This window comes from the organism of the source record quoted next, unplaced genomic scaffold (genome assembly GCF_019419815.1).
Source record: "Pyrus x bretschneideri cultivar Hongxiangsu unplaced genomic scaffold, Pyrus_bretschneideri_v1 Contig50, whole genome shotgun sequence".
Classification (NCBI taxonomy): domain Eukaryota; kingdom Viridiplantae; phylum Streptophyta; class Magnoliopsida; order Rosales; family Rosaceae; genus Pyrus; species Pyrus x bretschneideri.
The window spans coordinates 654391-672299 of record NW_025999788.1 but is presented as its reverse complement, the minus strand read 5'-3'; the positions used below and the strand labels follow the sequence as shown (position 1 = coordinate 672299).

General features: G+C 37.6%; 2 protein-coding genes across 4 annotated transcripts; one reads left to right on the top strand and one right to left on the bottom strand.

Moving 5' to 3' along the window:
• The first annotated feature begins 620 nt into the window (after positions 1-620).
• Positions 621-15864, top strand: LOC125470618 (guanine nucleotide exchange factor SPIKE 1-like). 2 transcript variants are annotated; one of them, XM_048569923.1, is made up of 30 exons: positions 621-1021; positions 1254-1416; positions 2050-2177; positions 2311-2414; positions 2528-2583; positions 2745-2842; positions 2983-3114; positions 3269-3544; positions 3764-4045; positions 4518-4685; positions 4774-4965; positions 5081-5124; positions 5808-5877; positions 6284-6445; positions 6763-6870; positions 7052-7089; positions 7827-7971; positions 8216-8342; positions 9163-9356; positions 9783-9913; positions 10369-10444; positions 10758-10868; positions 11458-11640; positions 12017-12163; positions 12339-12512; positions 12655-13002; positions 13087-13419; positions 13974-14159; positions 14293-15267; positions 15378-15864. In XM_048569923.1, the coding sequence occupies exons 1-30, from the start codon at positions 962-964 to the stop codon at positions 15630-15632; spliced, it is 5466 nt and encodes a 1821-aa protein (XP_048425880.1). In that variant the 5' UTR covers positions 621-961; the 3' UTR covers positions 15633-15864. The 2 variants fall into 2 exon arrangements, with proteins under 2 accessions (XP_048425880.1, XP_048425879.1); XM_048569922.1 differs by having other exon boundaries at positions 622-1021; positions 3233-3544.
• Positions 15865-16140: 276 nt separating this feature from the next.
• Positions 16141-17741, bottom strand: LOC125470619 (protein SOMBRERO-like). Of its 2 annotated transcripts, none has more exons than XM_048569925.1 (5): positions 17599-17741; positions 17211-17436; positions 16844-17027; positions 16496-16752; positions 16141-16412 (listed from the first exon to the last, which is right to left on the bottom strand). In XM_048569925.1, the coding sequence occupies exons 3-5, from the start codon at positions 16956-16958 to the stop codon at positions 16350-16352; spliced, it is 435 nt and encodes a 144-aa protein (XP_048425882.1). In that variant the 5' UTR covers positions 16959-17027; positions 17211-17436; positions 17599-17741; the 3' UTR covers positions 16141-16349. The 2 variants fall into 2 exon arrangements, with proteins under 2 accessions (XP_048425882.1, XP_048425881.1); XM_048569924.1 differs by having other exon boundaries at positions 17211-17461; positions 17599-17735.
• Between the last annotated feature and the right edge of the window lie 168 nt (positions 17742-17909).

Genomic DNA, 17909 nt, shown 5'->3' with positions numbered 1-17909 from the left:
CGTGATCTCATGACCTATCATTCAGGCTTAAAACGTGTCTTAATATAAAACATTACAAATGAATATATGAGGCACTTCACTTTTCCATACATGAGTGACGTAGGACTCGTTACCACTTATGATCACCACATAATCTCTCAACTTTCATGCTCGATACTTAATTTTTTTTCTTTTTACAATAACTCTAATAAGCCCATTGCTAGATGAGCAATGATAATAAGACCATATTTAGCACCATATGTGAACGACCGTTGTAATATGAAGGTTTAAAATAACTAAAACCACTTCTTACTATATTTGGTAGAAAAAAGTTAAGTACTTTTCAGTTAAAAATGCACTGAAAATAAGCTTATTTCAAGAAATACTCCAAGTGCTGTTTTAAAAAGCATTAAAAATGTTTCTCAGCACAAGTGCTTTTTAAAAAAGTAGTTTCAAACTAGGTATTATGAAAATATATAATGGAATGTTATTACTTTGCATTGAAAATTAATATTTTTTTGATTACCTTGCATTGAAAATTATTGATTTGGTAGAAAAAATGATACTTAATTCTAATTTTATAAAAAGCTAAAAAACTAATAAACAAAGGTAGGGGCCAGACCCGAAGCATTGGGGTGCGATAAAACAGCCAAGACCTGCTTGGCATTTCTCTCCAGCTGAACTCCTCTTGACTTGAGCTATTTCTCGCTCCAAGCTCTCTCTCTCTCTCTCTCTATCTCCATCCTTTCTTTCAAAACTCACATATCATTTCTGTAAATTTGTCTGTTTTTAGCTTTTGGTTGCTGTTACGATCTACCAAATACACCACTACATTTTCCTGTTTTCTCGCCTACTGCTGTCTGCGAACGCCATTAAAATACACAAAGAAAGAGGAAAAAAGAAGACAAATTTCGCAAATTCGAGAGAAGCCCAGTATTTTCTTCGCCCTCTTGTTCCTGAACCCCGACCCAATAGATCCGCCATGCTCAGCCTGCGGCCTCGCCGCGATTCCACTCCGTATACTACCAAATGGCAGAACAAGGTAATGTGTCTCACTCTCGGTCTTTGTTTTATCTACCCTTTTGTTTATTGGGGTTAAAAGATTCCAAGAATTATAATTTAGAAAATGCAGTTAATTGTATTGTTTTTTTGAGTATTTAGTTTACTGGCAAAGCAATGTAATGTGGGTTTATGTTTGTATGAGTTTGATTTTTGAGGGTAAGACTTAAAAATGTCTACTTTTTTTTATTGTTTGGTGACTTGGGTTTTTGTAGTTTGAGGAGAATTTGGAGCAGTGGCCACATCTGAAGGAGTTGGTGCAGTGCTATACAACTGACTGGGTGAAGGATGACAACAAGTATGGTCACTATGAGAGTGTTGGACCGCCCTCATTCCAGAACCAGATTTATGAGGGTCCTGACACTGACATTGAAACCGGTATACAGCACCCTTCTTTTGGTCTTTTAGTCTTTCGCCTACTCGAACATGCTGAAATGGGGGTGCATTTGGGTTTTTGTATCAGAAGGGTTTTAAGTTTTTAGATTATATCTCTGGAAACTTTCCTAATTGGGCACCATGCTCCCTTTTCGTTTAACGGTTGAAACCCTTTTTGCAAAAGTATGGAATTGGTGTAAATTTGTACATTACCAATACCTGGTTGAAGCCCATTTTCCTAGAGTGCTTAAGTAATGATAAAAGATTGATTCTTTCTCCTGTATTTCTTATTTTATCTACCTGGTTCTAAAGGCAATATTAAGTTAAAACCATAGAATTCTTCTAATTTGGTTTTTTGGCATAGGATATATAGTTTTGTGAAAAATTTAAAGGTAGTGGAAGATTTAGGGGGTACATGTTGTTCTGAATTTGTCCCGCCTGGAGTGGGTGTCAGTCTAGCACAAGAGTGGTGTAATCCAAGTATTAGAACTGATTATTTGATTGGCTGCCTGTTAGATGCTAAGTGTTTGAGAATAACAAGTTAAATTGCAGTAGATTTGAGGGAACCCTGCTGAACTGTTTTTTTTTCATCTACTACTTGGTAGAGTTCTTGATATATATTAAATCTATTTGCAGAGATGCATCTTGCAAGTGCAAGGCGAACCAAGGTGGAAGATACTACTGATGATGATGTCCCCAGTACCTCGGGAAGACAATTCACAGAGGCTACTGTATCCGATTCAGTACAGTCCAATGATCCAAAGGTTGTACTGGTTTGAGGATAGGTTTATACATTCAACATAAGTTTAACTTTGTTCAGTACCTTGATTTTTTAATCAATGACCCACCTGCCCCTTTCTAGTGTTAATTCTCTTAAATGCGGTACTGTATATGCAGCATTTTGGTCAATCTCCCCTTCCTGCCTATGAACCAGCATTTGATTGGGAAAACGAAAGGTCAATGATATTCGGACAAAGGATTCCAGAAACTCCAATATCTCAGTATGGAAGTCGTACAAATCTTTTTGTTGACTAGAAGTTTGTTTCTGCTTTTCTGGTTCTTTATCCCTGTGTTTATTAATTGTCTTTTTCTCTATTCATTTGGGCTGTCTCAGTGGATTGAAGATCTCAGTGAAGGTTCTTTCCCTATCATTTCAAGCGGGATTAGCTGGTGAGTGATTTGCCTTTGTACTGGTGCGGTATCATTGGTGCTCACTTTGTACCAATGCTTTTGTAACGTTGAGATGTTTCAAGATTTCTGACTTTTTTCTCTTCTCTCTCTCTCTCTCTCTCTTGCCCTCTCCTTCCGCCCTCCGTCCCTCTCTCTTGTAGAGCCATTTTATGGTACAATGTGCTTATACAATAGGGAGAGAAGAGAAAAATTGTCAGAGGACTTTTATTTTCGTCATGCACCAACTGAAGGGCAGGATGTAAGCTAAAAGATCAATTTAACTTTTTTCCCTGTCAATTTTAGTGCTTTTTCTTTACTTATTATTTTTAGGAGTTAATTTTTGGGATATATTTACGACTAAAAAATTTACTATTGCGTCTGTCATCATTTTTGCTGAAGATTTCTTTTGAACCTCGCGGAATCTTCTATTTAGATGCTCCATCATCATCAGTTTGTCTGCTAATCCAGTTAGAGAAGCATGCCACAGAAGAAGGCGGGGTTACACCTTCAGTTTATTCGCGCAAAGAACCAGTATGTTGAAATATATATGTTACTCGATTCTTAAAAACTGTATGGCATGAAAAAATAAATTTACAAATTGCTAAGTTTTCTGTTTTGTACAAAATCTTTGTTCACTCTATCTGAACAGGTACACTTGACTGAGAAAGAAAAGCAAAAACTGCAGGTGTGGTCTCAAATAATGCCTTACAGAGAGTCCTTCGCTTGGGCATTTGTTTCATTATTTGATAACAGCAATGGTGCAGCTTCTGGTGGGTCTGCTTCCCCAAGCAGTCCTCTTGCTCCTAGTATATCTGGTACAAGTTCTCATGATGGTGTGTTTGAGCCTAGTGCAAAGGTCACATTAGATGGGAAGCTAGGTTATTCAAGTCGAAGCTCTGTTGTTGTCGAAATATCAAACTTAAATAAAGTTAAAGAATGCTATACTGAAGACTCACTTCAGGTATGCAGATCCTCTTGTATGAATATTTAATACCTCCGTGGTATTTATTAAATTTTCCTGCACATGTATTCACTTTGTAGGCATGAATTTTTCTTGTCTGCATTTCCTATTTCCCCCAAATTATGTAGTACATATTGACGGACAGTTTCTGACTTTTGGAGCTTTCATTAGATGCCTGTTGTTCAGATTATGATGGTTTGTTTTTCCTGACAATTTTAGGATCCCAAACGCAAGATTCATAAACCTGTGAAAAGTGTTTTGAGACTGGAAATTGAGAAGCACCAGAATGACACTGTTGACTTGGAAAATGTATCAGAAAGTGGTAGTGTTACCAATGATTCTATTGATGACCGCATTACCGATTCCACATTTGGGAAGCTTCCAAGTAATGGTTTGGATGGTCCTCAGGGTAGCAGCTCTAAGTGGAATTCTTCCGACACCAAAGAAATATCTGGAAATGGACCAAATGCTCATGGAAATTCAATTCCTAGTACTGATGATGTAAGTATACGCATCATAATGCTTTCTGTCTTGAACTTCTTACTGCGAGTCATTATTTTTCTGCACAAATGGTTTTAAAAATATGACACCCCTACAGCAGGCCCTTTCTTCTTGCCGATTGTCAGCTGAGAGGTAGCTGTTTCTTAGGTTTTTTTTTTTTTTTTTTTTTTTTCCTTTTCGGTTTCTGTTTATGTGCGTAATTGTTAGGGGTTGAGTTGTTTAGCTTTCACTGTGGCTGTAATATTTGAGTCAGTTGATCTGTATTGCTGTTCTAGTTGGCTGTAACAGACGGTCACACACACACACACACACACACATATATATATATTCATATTTGTATAATAATATTTTTGACATATGGAAGGATGTGTTCAGAAACACCTATTCCAATGAATAGTTTTATCAATTTTGACTATGTTTTTAATTTTTACATGTCTAATATACTAAGTGTTTTGCTTTGATTAACTTCCAGTTTCAAGCTTTTGACTTCCGTACGACAACAAGAAATGAGCCTTTCTTGCAGCTTTTTCATTGCCTATATGTATATCCCATGACTGTTAGTTTGAGTCGGAAGAGGAATTTGTTCATAAGGGTTGAACTGCGGGAGGATGATAATGATATTCGTAGACAGCCTTTGGAGGTAATTATGCCTTGATTATTCTGATTTAAGCTATTCACTGTTCTGAAATTTCCCTTAAGTGTTTGGTTTGTACAACTGATTTGGCCAGGCAATGTATCCAAGGGAACCTGGTGCATCACTACATAAGTGGGCTCAAACACAAGTGACTGTTGGGGCTAGGATGCCCTGCTACCATGATGAGATCAAACTCTCCCTCCCTGCTACCTGGACACCAACACATCATCTTTTATTTACTTTCTTTCATGTAGATCTTCAAACAAAATTGGAAGCTCCAAAGCCTGTAAGTTCATTTTTTAAGCTTTATTTCTCTGAAGGACTAGCTGGTTTTGCCTTGTTGCTTTAGTTTTATCTTATTCACTTCATTCAAATGATTACTCCATCCATTCACTTTTCAGGTAGTAATTGGATACGCGGCACTTCCATTATCCACGCATGCTCAGTATGTATTTGCCTTCAACCTGATCTTTCTTCCTCTTTTGTTCTTAAACTGAATGAAACTCAGCACAATTTTTGGTCATGTGGTTGCTCGCTTAATATATTGTTTGGTTATTCCCTTGAAACTAATCTTGATCCAATTTAGTAGTTTAAATAGTTTGAGAGTTTATACCAGTGTTACAAATGCCTGCTTCTATGGTAGTTAAAGATGCTTTTGTCAAAGCAACTGTATAACTTGTATCTAAGAACATGCCTTTAGTTTGGATAAATGATGCAAATACAGTACTGTAATTATTTCTGTTGAGTTTCAATGCTAATAATGGACTATGCAAACAATTTTTCCCAATTAAACAAGGGTGGTGCTATCCACACACCTATTTTTACCTCTTACACACCCCTCTCAATTTCCGGCCGTTGGATCGAATGAATTGAAAAAGATCAATGGACGAAAATTAACAAGGGTATGTGAGAAGTAAAATGGGTGTATGAATAGCGCTACTCATAACAATATTATGTTTTCACCATTCCTGTTTTTTACATCAATTAACTGCAAATTTAAAATTGTGCTTTAGTTTTATTGCCATCTTGCTATATGTTTTATGTTTTCTTGGCCTTTAGAGTTTTGACTTTTAATGTTACCCATAATTGATAGCATCTTAAAGCAATAATGGTTGTTTTCCAACTCAGGTTGCGCTCTGAAATTTCTTTGCCAATTATGAGAGAGCTGGTTCCACATTATCTCCAGGATATGGGCAGAGTATGTTTGCAATTCATATTGAGTTTATAACTTGTTTACTTTCTACTAGTGAAAGTATATAAAATATTTGAGTTTTTTGGTTTTATTCATTTTCAATTTTATTTGTATATTACTTTAGAGTTAACCTCAGTTTATCTTAGATGGGATATAACGGTGGAAACCTCAGATTTTTCTTGACAAGTATATTAAAATTTCATTTCTCGCTTATTTTGCATGCTCATTCATTTATGTTTTTAAGCCATTACCCTGTATGCTGTGCCGTTATCGTGTATATTAAAACCGTTTGTTCTAGTCTCATATTTACGAACAGCTTTCTAATCTTGTAGTTGGTAGGAAGCTTTTAAGTATTTATGTGCCCACTTCGTTTTCTTAAACTGACAATTCCACTCACCTTCCCTGTAACCAGGAGAGGTTGGATTATTTGGAAGATGGAAAGAATATCTTTCGATTGCGCTTAAGACTATGTTCGTCGCTGTATCCTATCAATGAGCGCATAAGAGATTTTTTTCTTGAATACGATAGGCACACTCTTCGAACAAGTGCACCTTGGGGTTCTGAACTTCTGGAGGTATTTTTCCTTTTAATTGTTTATTTCAAATCCATTTGTCCTGTTTTATTTTATTTTATGGTAATGAAGATTCCATTATTCAGTTATCATAGAAATTCGGCAATACATGGTACTGATTTTTCCCTTTAGGTTCACAATATATAAATAAAAAAACTATCAATATACCGCTAACATTTGGTTGGTATCATCTGAGTGTTGGGCTTGCAACGGTTGGTGTAGTTTTTTGCTTTTTTGTATGTACTTTTTCCGCCTGGGCTCTGTGGTTAACCGGCTCTATTTGAAGAAGTGATTCAAGTGTATGATGTCCTTGCTTGCAGGCTATTAACAGTTTGAAGAATGTTGATTCCATTGCTTTGCTTCAGTTTCTACATCCAATTTTGAATATGCTTCTCCATCTAATAGGAAATGGTGGAGAAACCCTCCAGGTAGTACTGATTTTTATTGTTAGTTGTTCCTGTGGCTCCACTTGTTGTCCTTATTTTCTTGAATTAGTGTTCGTTAATTCCTTTGGTAACTTTTCAAGATTATCTGATAATCATCCTTCTACTGACTGGTTTCTGCCCTGTGTACTGCCATCTTATTTTCGGATTCTACTGCTGCTTTCAGGTTGCAGCTTTCAGAGCCATGGTTAACATCGTCACCCGGTGTGTTGTTTAGTTTTGATTAATGATTTTTTCTATTTCAGAATTGTTATTTATCATAGTTCAGAAGTGAAATTATTAATTATAAAAAATTAACTATTTATTTTTTTGAAACTTTTCTTGTTTGTCTCTTCCATAACTAACTTTATTATCAAGATATTATGTAATTGTATTTCTTAGGCATGCATTAACTTTGCAATATGGTGTGGTGAAAGCTATACTTTATAGGAAATTCTTCATGTATTACTTTTTTATTTATCTTTTTGTTTCTGGAAAAATCCTTTTGGCTATGGTTTATTTAGTGTGGATGCGTGTTTTCTTCGAAACATGTTTCCAACCATTGTTGTGCAATATTTTACCAGCTTGTCCCGTGTTTATGGTGTTGTAAGGTGTTTTGTTTAGTATTCTTTTGTTTTTCTTTGTTGTTTTGTTGGCTGAAAAAAGAAAGAAAATAAATATTGCTAAAATAATACAGAATACATTGAATTAGCGAATGATCTTGGGTTTTCCTATTTGGAAACCTAAAATTGATGGGTCGTGTTTTGGGTTAGGGTTATCACAGAACACAACCAAGACATGCTTAAAATTTAGACAAGTCCTGTGCCGTGCATAGACGTTGGCCCCTTGGTGTAAAATTTGTGCTCTGGACCAGCCTTAGCACTTCCACTTATTTACTTATTGCATTAATTTCTGATAGCCTTTTGAATTTTAGTTTGACATGTGTGAAATGACTTCTATAGGGTGCAGCAAGAGTCGGTTGATGATGCTGAGAGAAATCATTTCCTAGTTAATTACGTTGATTACGCTTTTGATGACTTTGGGGGTCGTCAACCACCAGTTTATCCTGGTTTGTCAACTGTTTGGGGGAGTTTGGCTCGTAGTAAGGTATGCCTGTCCTGCTGGTGATTTTCATATGCCAATTATATTAAGGTGTGGTTTTCTTGATCACCACATTGGGTTTTGAGGTTTCCTACTAATTTGGTTGAGAATTCTGCTTTTGGTGAACTATGCTTGTGCTGATTCTTAATGCTTTCACCTTAAATTCTGTGGTGACTGCAAGATAGGTTCATGATTCTCATCATTACTATTTGCCAACAGCTCCGTTTAACTTTATGAATTCATTGTGCAGGCTAAAGGATATCGTGTTGGACCTGTGTATGATGATGTTTTGGCAATGGCCTGGTTTTTCCTTGAGCTAATTGTCAAGTCAATGGGATTGGAGAAGATGCGTCTTTTCTATCATAATCTTCCTTTAGGTATATTTCACTTCGAGGAAATTTACTACTTACATATACTCTGGTTGCTATTTTAACTCTATATTTGGGAGTGTTCCCAATAAACAGCACGGCCATTCTCACCTCATACACAACTTTCTAGTGAACAGACATAACATACCAGTAATTACATGTAGAAAATCAAAATTTCAGCAGTTAGATTTCTGTCTAGCAACCGTTGTACATGTTAGCAATATCATGTAAATAAATGGCCTGTAAACCAACAGAGAGAATATATTGAAGCAGGCAGATGGTGTATTTGGTGGACCCAGAATTTATTAGCTTTCAGTGAAAATTCACTGACAGTCGTAATCATGCATAAAATTGAATTTTCTTTCTGACACAAATGTTCACAATCATTGTTGCTATGTTCTTAGAGCCTTAAGTTTGTTAAAGTCTAGGTTAGACATACTTACATTAAATGTTTCAACGATCATTCAAATAGGATGGTATATTTTGGCAATTTTGTTTTCATTTATAGAACAGTTTTCCTTGAATGGTTTTCTTATCCTAGCTTATTGGATTTTCTTTACAGTTTAAACTTCATGCCAATTGTATATTGTTCTGGCAGATTTTGTTTTTATCTCTGAATTTCACAGTTAGCATTTCTGGAATTTTCTTGAATCTCCTGAATTTAGTTTTTATCTCTAACAGATGCTTTTGAAGCGATTTAACTCTCGTTTTGTACCTGGGTTTGAGATTACCCTGTTACTTTGACATGTATTTCCAGAGAAATTCCTCTTTTCTTGAATCTTCTTCAGGTTCCTTTGGTATAAATTTTTTATTTTTTATTTTATTGCAGGTGAAGATATTCCGCCTATGCAATTGAAAGAAGGTGTATTCAGATGTATAATGCAGTTGTATGATTGCCTACTAACTGAAGTGCATGAACGTTGTAAGAAGGGATTAAGCTTAGCAAAGCGTTTAAACAGCAGTTTAGCTTTCTTTTGTTATGACCTCTTCTCCATCGTTGAACCTCGCCAAGTTTTTGAATTGGTATGCCTTCTGCTTAACTTTCATTGTTCAGAACTTAGGGCTGAGCTACGGTGTTATATCAAAGGTGCATAGCCTTAGTAAATAAGTTTTGTTCAAGTTTTCAATCAAATCTTTCTCCTATCCTTTCATTGTGTGTAGAATGTAGATATACTTCTTTTGTGGTTTCCATTCCATTAGTGCTACTAGAGCAAAGGGGAGTCCAGAGAGATATATGTACAACAAAATAACATAATGAAAATTTTGAGTTAACAAATACTGCTCTAGATGAATCATGTATGCAGGTGTCCTTGTACCTGCACAAGTTTTCTGGGGTTTAAAATGAGATTGAAAGAGCCAACCTAAGGATTAGGTTTCACATTTATGTACCCTTCCCGTTGCCAATATGTAGTTTCTATTCACTTTATGGGTCTCCTTAATGTGCTGTAGGTGTCCTTGTACCTGGACAAGTTTTCTGGGGTTTGCCAACTGGTTCTGCATGATTGCAAGCTCACATTTCTACAAATTATATGCGATCACGACCTTTTTGTGGAAATGCCTGGGAGAGACCCTTCTGATAGGTAACTTATCCTTTAATATCAAATTTTGTTATCTCACCCTCTTACTGTTAACAGTGGAAACCACTGATGAACTATTGAAAAAGAGAAGTATGTCTTGTATCATAATTTACGCACCCGCACCCAAAGATTTACCAATTTGATGAATTCATTGGATTACTAGTTCATATTTGTTTAATTACTTCAAACAGTTTTGTATCCTGTCTTTACAAACTATACACTGTACTCATTCCACATGGGGATGGAGTAGGTTTGTTCCCTTCACTATCCTGATCCCTCTCCTTGGAAGTTTATTTCTATTAAGAAAAGAAAGATTTATTTTATCTCTTTGATTATGTTTTTGAATGCAGATATTTCTGAATGAAATCCTCTATTATTTGTTCAAGACTTTGGTTACTTGTATAAGAAGCTTTGAGTATTGTTTAGTGTGTCTTGATGAAGTGAATGCTATGTCATAGGAATTACCTTTCGTCTGTTTTAATACAAGAGCTATTTCTTACATGGGATCATGACGATTTGTCTCTGCGGGCAAAGGTGAGTTTGTAGTCGATAGTCTTTATTTACTTGTTTATTGTCATTGTTTCTTTGTTATTTAATAAGAAACAAGAGGCTTGCAGTAGAAAATCTGCATTGACATTTCTTTTATGCTTATGTTGGTGGATACATTTATACACCTTATCACTCCTCAATTTGCACAGCAATTTTTGTCAAAAAAAAAAAAAAAAGTGGAAGCATGCACTGCTAGGATGCATGATATGCGTAAATTTCCAAGTTTTGAAAATCATGATGTTGATAAATGTGCAAAATATGTTATGATTCTGTTCTAACTCTTTCATTTGATGTGTAGGCAGCAAGAATTTTGGTAGTCCTTTTGTGCAAGCATGAGTTTGATGCACGATACCAAAAGCCTGAAGATAAACTATATATAGCCCAGCTCTATTTTCCACTTATTGGACAGGTGCAGTTTTATTTTCCTTGTGCAATGTATAGTTGTTTTCTGTTACATTTTCCTCCCTCTATTGTTTATCCCTGCTAACGGGAATCTACTTAAAATCTTTGGGGTTTTGATATTGCCACAGAGATTGAACCTAGGGGGTAATGCCAATTTATTGGGGCATATCTGGTTTTGGGGTTGCCAGAGATGGTTTCCACAGAATTCTTGGTTATGACAAATTGAGTATTCCATAAGTAAAGATGCTTTTTTACACTATAGTAGAAGTATAAAGTTTATCATACGTCTCATATAGCTAACATTGATATACTATCTGTTGAAGTTTACAATTTAGATCCATTTTTCCATTAATGTTTACTAATAATATCATATCAAAATATCTTCATGTAAATCACAATAGTTGATACTTCCATCAGCATCATCCTTTGTTTCAACTTCAGTACGTATATTTTCCTACTAATAAATAATATATTCGATTGTAGGTTAATACAGGCAGTGCTCAACTATGATATTATCAAAGTTTATGCTGTTGAAAAATATTGGTATTTGGTGGTCAAAAATTAAGAAATCTTAATTAGTGTTGTTATCTATGCAGATTCTTGATGAAATGCCTGTATTTTACAACCTCAATTCTGTTGAAAAGCGTGAAGTTTTGGTTGCAATTTTGCAAATTGTACGGAACCTTGATGATTCATCACTTGTCAAGGCGTGGCAGCAGAGCATTGCTAGAACTAGATTGTTTTTCAAACTCATGGAGGAATGCCTTGTTCTATTTGAGGTTGCCTTTTATTAATTACTTGTGTAGGATATTTGGTTCCGTAGTTGATGATTTTTTACCTTCTATTCATTTTGTTAGGACTAAAAGTATGCTTTTGCTCTCATTTTTCAGGGTGTTCATTTTCTCATTCTTGACATACTAGTTTAGTTCTTTTTGGAGGATCAATTTAGCTCATATTGGTTTTTGTTCCGAGGCTTATTCGTTTTTGTCCATCTCTGCACATATCTCATTTTATGATCATAGATTCTTGAATTTGTTCACTTTGCGTTTCTTCCATAGTGAAAGGAATTATATAGAAAAAAACACTGTATTTTCCAATTTTTTATTTTATATAAATGCTCCCCGTAACACTAGTTGTATTTCATGTGTTTTACAGCACAGAAAACCTGCTGATGGCATGCTTATTGGATCTAGTTCTCGCAGTCCTGTTGTTGGTGATGCCCCTGCTTCCCCCAAGTATTCTGATAGACTATCCCCTGCGATCAACAACTATCTGTCTGAAGCATCTAGACAAGAAGTCAGGGTGAGTTAACTTTTCTGGTCCTTATGAGGGAGTTTACAAGAGTCAAGAGTACCGGATGAATATTGTTTTGCTTTCATTAGTAGTTTCATGTCTCATCTTGGAAGCATTCACTTTTTTAACAATGAAACCAACATTTTCAAACGTTCCTCAAGAGTTTTTAATCTCTTTAATGCAGCCTCAGGGTACTCCTGAAAACAGTTATTCGTGGCAGAGAGTAAATTCTCAGTTAAGCTCCCCTAGCCAGCCGTATTCCTTGAGAGAAGCACTGGCTCAGGCACAATCTTCCAGAATTGGAGCTTCTGCTCAAGCATTAAGAGAATCTTTGCATCCAATATTGAGACAAAAATTAGTAAGTTTTGTGTAAGCATTGTGTGTTTGTTTGATTGCAGCATGAGCCCCATTTACATTCTGCAATAAAAAATTTCTTGCTTTCGAACTTGTCCGTCATTTCTTTGCTACTGTGAGGTAGTTAATAGCTTTCACCTTTTCAGGAGCTCTGGGAAGAAAACTTGAGTGCTTCTGTCAGTCTTCAGGTTTTGGAAATAACTGAGAAGTTCTCCATAATGGCAGCATCCCACAGCATCGCCACTGACTACGGAAAATTTGATTGTGTCACAGCCATATTCATGAGCTTCTTCTCTCGAAATCAACCATTGTCTTTCTGGAGATCATTGCTTCCTGTCTTCAACGGTGTCTTCAATCTTCATGGTGTAACTTTGATGGCTAGGGAAAATGACCGCTTCTTGAAGCAAGTAACTTTTCATCTTCTTCGACTTGCGGTGTTCCGAAATGATAATATCAGAAAAAGGGCTGTTATTGGGCTCCAAATGCTTATGAGGGTAGGCTGCTCGACACATTGACATTGTATGCTCCTGTTAATTCTCAACCCAAAAATAATTCCCATTCTTTTCTTCTTGTTGTAGAGTTCTTTCTACTACTTTATGCAAACAGCAAGGTTGAGGGTCATGCTGATCATCACATTGTCAGAGTTGATGTCTGATGTACAAGTGACTCAGATGAAGGCTGATGGAACACTAGAAGAGAGCGGTGAAGCACGGCGTCTTCGAAAGTCACTTGAGGAAGTGGCAGATGAAGCTAAGAGCCCCAGTCTATTGAGAGAGTGTGGAATTCCTGACGGTGCTCTGTTAGAAATTCCAGAAAAAATGACAGAAAATAGATGGTCCTGGTCAGAAGTGAAATTTCTCGCTGACAGTCTTCTTCTTGCTCTTGATGCCAGCTTGGAACATGCACTCCTGGTCAGTTTGACAATGCCTACATCCACTTTGTTTGTAGGGAATATACATCTGTATCTTGTGTTACCAGGTGCTTTGGTTCTTTAATAGATTCTTTTTGTTTTCGTAGATTTTTAAGTTCTAATATTTTCAAAAGTAACACTTTCACTATAGACAATGGAAATTCCTTTACTGCTGTTAGAAGATAATTGTTAGCGAGCCACTAATTTCTATGCCTAAAATAGAAGCAGTTTGACAATGATCAAAGAAATAACTCTTACGCTTTCTGTTTTTGGGTTTAAAACTAATGTAGTGAAACTTCATGTGGTTTCTCATGCCTCATGCCCCATCCTATTCATAAATTAAGGAAGCTTACGACTGACTGCCATGTACTCCTATGTATAAATTACAACTTTGTGCCACCTTGCCCCTTCCATTTCCTTGTGAACAGAAACAATGTTATTGTTTCCCGAAATTGGGTTGCCCTAAGTTTTTCTTGTTCTTCTGAGTTCTGACAAATGTTGAGATGAGGAGAATATTAGATTTACGTTGTAATACTGCCACAATTTGTTTTGCAGGGCTCTTTGATGACTATGGATAGATATGCAGCTGCCGAAAGCTTCTATAGACTTGCTATGGCATTTGCCCCTGTCCCAGATCTTCACATAATGTGGTTACTGCATCTATGTGATGCACATCAGGAAATGCAGTCTTGGGCTGAAGCTGCTCAGTGTGCCGTTGCTGTGGCTGGTATTGTAATGCAGGTAATTGGTTTTTTTCGCCGTGCAACCTCTGCCTTAAACATTTTTCCATTCCCAAAATCTGTTTTCTGTTTTTTAAGTGCAGAAGTGCTCGCTACTTTACTATTAGCTAACGGGTTGTTTTAATCTTGTGTAGGCCCTTGTTGCGAGAAATGATGGTGTTTGGAGCAAAGACCACATAACTGCTCTACGTAAAATTTGTCCAATGGTCAGCAATGAGATCAGTTCTGAGACATCTGCAGCTGAGGTAGAGGGATATGGTGCATCAAAACTTACCGTTGACTCTGCCGTGAAGTACCTTCAACTTGCAAATAAGCTGTTTTCTCAAGCTGAACTCTTTCATTTCTGTGCAAGCATACTGGAACTTGTTATTCCAGTTTATAAAAGCAGGAGGGCGTATGGACAGCTGAGTAAATGTCACACGATGCTTACCAATGTCTATGAGTCAATCCTTGAGCAGGAATCAAGCCCAATTCCATTCACTGATGCGACATACTATAGGGTGGGGTTTTACGGTGATAGATTCGGAAAGTTGGATAGAAAGGAATATGTATATAGGGAGCCCCGCGATGTAAGGCTAGGTGATATAATGGAGAAACTTAGTCACATATACGAATCTAGGATGGATGGCAATCACACCTTACACATTATTCCAGATTCTAGGCAGGTCAAGGCGGATGAATTGCAGCCTGGAGTCTGCTACCTGCAAATAACTGCTGTTGATCCGGTCATGGAAGATGAAGATTTGGGAAGCAGAAGGGAGAGAATCTTTTCTCTTTCCACTGGAAGTGTTCGTGCGCGAGTCTTTGATCGTTTCTTGTTTGATACACCATTTACAAAAAACGGAAAGACTCAAGGTGGATTGGAAGACCAGTGGAAGCGACGGACCGTTCTTCAGACTGAAGGTTCATTCCCAGCTCTTGTGAACAGGCTTTTAGTTACCAAATCCGAATCGCTTGAGTTCTCGCCAGTAGAAAATGCCATTGGAATGATTGAAACTCGGACAGCTGCTTTACGAAATGAACTTGAAGAGCCTCGCAGTTCTGAAGGGGATCAACTTCCACGTCTCCAGAGCCTCCAGAGAATTCTTCAAGGCAGTGTTGCCGTTCAGGTGGAATTTTCTTCTCAACCTATGTTTCTCCAAACCCAATAACTCATCTGCTGCTGACTCCATGACTCAATTTCGTTTGCTGATCGGATTTTCTTACTTTCCATTTGCAGGTCAACAGTGGGGTACTGAGTGTGTGCACTGCATTCCTGTCGGGCGAGCCTGCAACAAGGTTGCGGTCCCAGGAACTGCAGCAACTCATTGCTGCACTCCTTGAATTCATGGCCGTATGCAAGCGTGCCATCCGTGTGCACTTCAGATTGATCGGCGATGAAGATCAGGACTTCCACACTCAGCTTGTGAATGGATTTCAATCTCTGACGGCCGAGTTGTCCCATTACATCCCTGCCATTCTGTCAGAGCTGTGACATTCTTGTGTAATTACTGTTGTATTATTGTTTCGTTTCGTTTTTTTATTGTTTTTCGCCTCAGGCTGTAGCTGCAATGCGTCGATGTCTTTCCGGCCCCCATGTGGGGTTGCACATATTCTATGGCTGTTCATATTTTCGTGACCTTATGTATTAGCAGCTTGGAGACCTCTCTAAGATTTCAAGGTTTCCAAGATTACATTAATCCATGCTATCGTTGTTTGATACTTAATTTGGTCAGCTTGGGTTATATTCAGCACACTGGATTGGATCCCTAAACACCAAAATCGATGAATTGGTTGACCCATTCTAGTTGGTTTCGTAACGATTTGTATGGGTGAATCAGCACAATCTGGACTTTACGACCCAAATCAACTGAAGCTCAGGAATATATCTCAACCAGTTCTCGCCGAGCGAGGTTCACTTAAATGCCAGCCCTAGTTGAGTATATTCATACTGTTTCGTGGTAGCTTCTCTGGTAAAAATTGCACATTTTGTACATCGGTACTTATAAAACCAGATAACACTCTCATTCCTTGCCAAAAAACCGGCAGCAACGGCGAGGTACCAGCACAAACATGCAGTACACAGGCTGCGGCTGGAGTGCCTTGTGGGAATCAAAGTTACAAACCATAACAAAGTAGCAACATAAAAAGAGATCCCTACCCTCAACTAACGACAGATACGACTGACTTCAAATTCTAATCATAATTAGAGCTACCTCTGCACCTCCATGTAACTCCCGTCGTTGTACAGCTTACAAAGGAACCAAGGACCATCCTGTACACAAATTGAAACCAAGACATTTTGAGTAGAATGAAGAGAGTAATAAATGAACATACATCACAGGCTAATTTTTATACCTTTAAGTTGTCTGGACAAGGATCGAGTCTGTACTCGATGATCTTATATCTGGTCTTGGCGCCCGCTGCACAGTACTCTAGTAATTGTTTAACACCGACTTTCTCGCCCTGATGAAGCACGTCCAATTCCTTGCCAAAGATCCAATGTCCGGCCTGAACATGATCTGTACCTGTACTAGTATCAGGTTGAGTTTCATTTGGGCGGCTACGGGTGAAGAAATACCCAACATTTCCAGCAGCAAGAGCACGGTAGTTTTCTGTAACATTCGTAGTAGTTAAGTCTGCCAAACACAGATAGGGGTACCCAATTCTTGCTAAAACTAAAGATGAATTTGGAAAGAAACACACCTATTAGGTTCTGAGGATGCTTTGCGTAGACGTCAGCTTCTTCAAGAATGGCATAAAAACCAAGAGCGTTTTCAAGGCACTTTTCCCTTAAGTGGTGATGAAGTAAGTATTCCATCGTCTGGGTTGAATGTGTAACCAAGGGATATCAACCGTTTTCCAACTCTCGCTTTTTCAGTGCTTCCACCTGCAAAGATGATCGTAATGGCCTATAGCGTTAAACGTCACTTGTTTATTTGTTGTTGGAGTCCGATTTAGATAGGGTAATTAAAAAGTAGGACAGCAAAAGAATTTGAGCGCGGAGGCGTATGAGGTCGGAAACTCTCAAGTATTAGGGCAGTGCAAATAAATAAAGAAAGAAGATAACCACCTGTTTTCTAAACATCTCGGCTGCCTGAATTTCAAGGCGGCAGGCAGCAAAGGAAGAAGATACCCACGCCAGTCTCTCTAGTTCCTGCCGTTCAAGCTCCTCTTGACGTCGGTAGGAAATCTTGAGCGCTTCCTCTTGTTCGCGAATCCTCTTCAACTTTCTCAATTCAAGCTTATTAGTCCCCAAAATTTCCTCATCCTTGTCAGATTCAACCCTAACCCTAACCCTACTAGTATTATTAGCACTAGTCTCTGCACAACAAATCAATCATATTCATGGATTTTGCACAAACAATCAAGTTAACAGATTCATCCCCAATTTTTCCAGATCCTCAACAAATTTAACAAATGAATCAATCAATCCATCAAAAACAAAAGGGCAGGCTTACTTCTCTTCACCATCGCTATCGTTGTTGATTCTTCTGAGCCAAAATCCAACCCCAAGTTGTCCGTTTCGGACGGATAAATCCTGAAGCTTCTAAAGCAAGTCTTCCGTTGTTATTTATCTTCGTTGGGCCGTTGAAAATGCTTTGGGTTGATAAAAGACTTGGGCTTTTAGTTAGAGTTGCTAATCGTGTATTTAGTTAGTTAAATCTGTTGGATTAGTGACTAACCAGCTGAGTGACCCGCGTTATTTTCATTCAAGTACCCAGCAGCACAGCGTAAGATCGGAAACCCTAGTTCTCTTCTCTCGCTGCTT

Coding starts and splice junctions, on each gene's coding strand:
- LOC125470619 (XM_048569925.1), bottom strand. CDS start 16,958: ATGGAATACTTACTTCATCACCACTTAAGGGAAAAGTGCCTTGAAAAC. Junction 16,753..16,843: donor GCATCCTCAGAACCTAATAG/GTGTGTTTCTTT, acceptor CGAATGTTACAG/AAAACTACCGTGCTCTTGCT. Junction 16,413..16,495: donor CTTGTCCAGACAACTTAAAG/GTATAAAAATTA, acceptor ATTTGTGTACAG/GATGGTCCTTGGTTCCTTTG.
- LOC125470618 (XM_048569922.1), top strand. CDS start 962: ATGCTCAGCCTGCGGCCTCGCCGCGATTCCACTCCGTATACTACCAAA. Junction 9,357..9,782: donor CTCGCCAAGTTTTTGAATTG/GTATGCCTTCTG, acceptor AATGTGCTGTAG/GTGTCCTTGTACCTGGACAA. Junction 14,160..14,292: donor TGGCTGGTATTGTAATGCAG/GTAATTGGTTTT, acceptor AATCTTGTGTAG/GCCCTTGTTGCGAGAAATGA.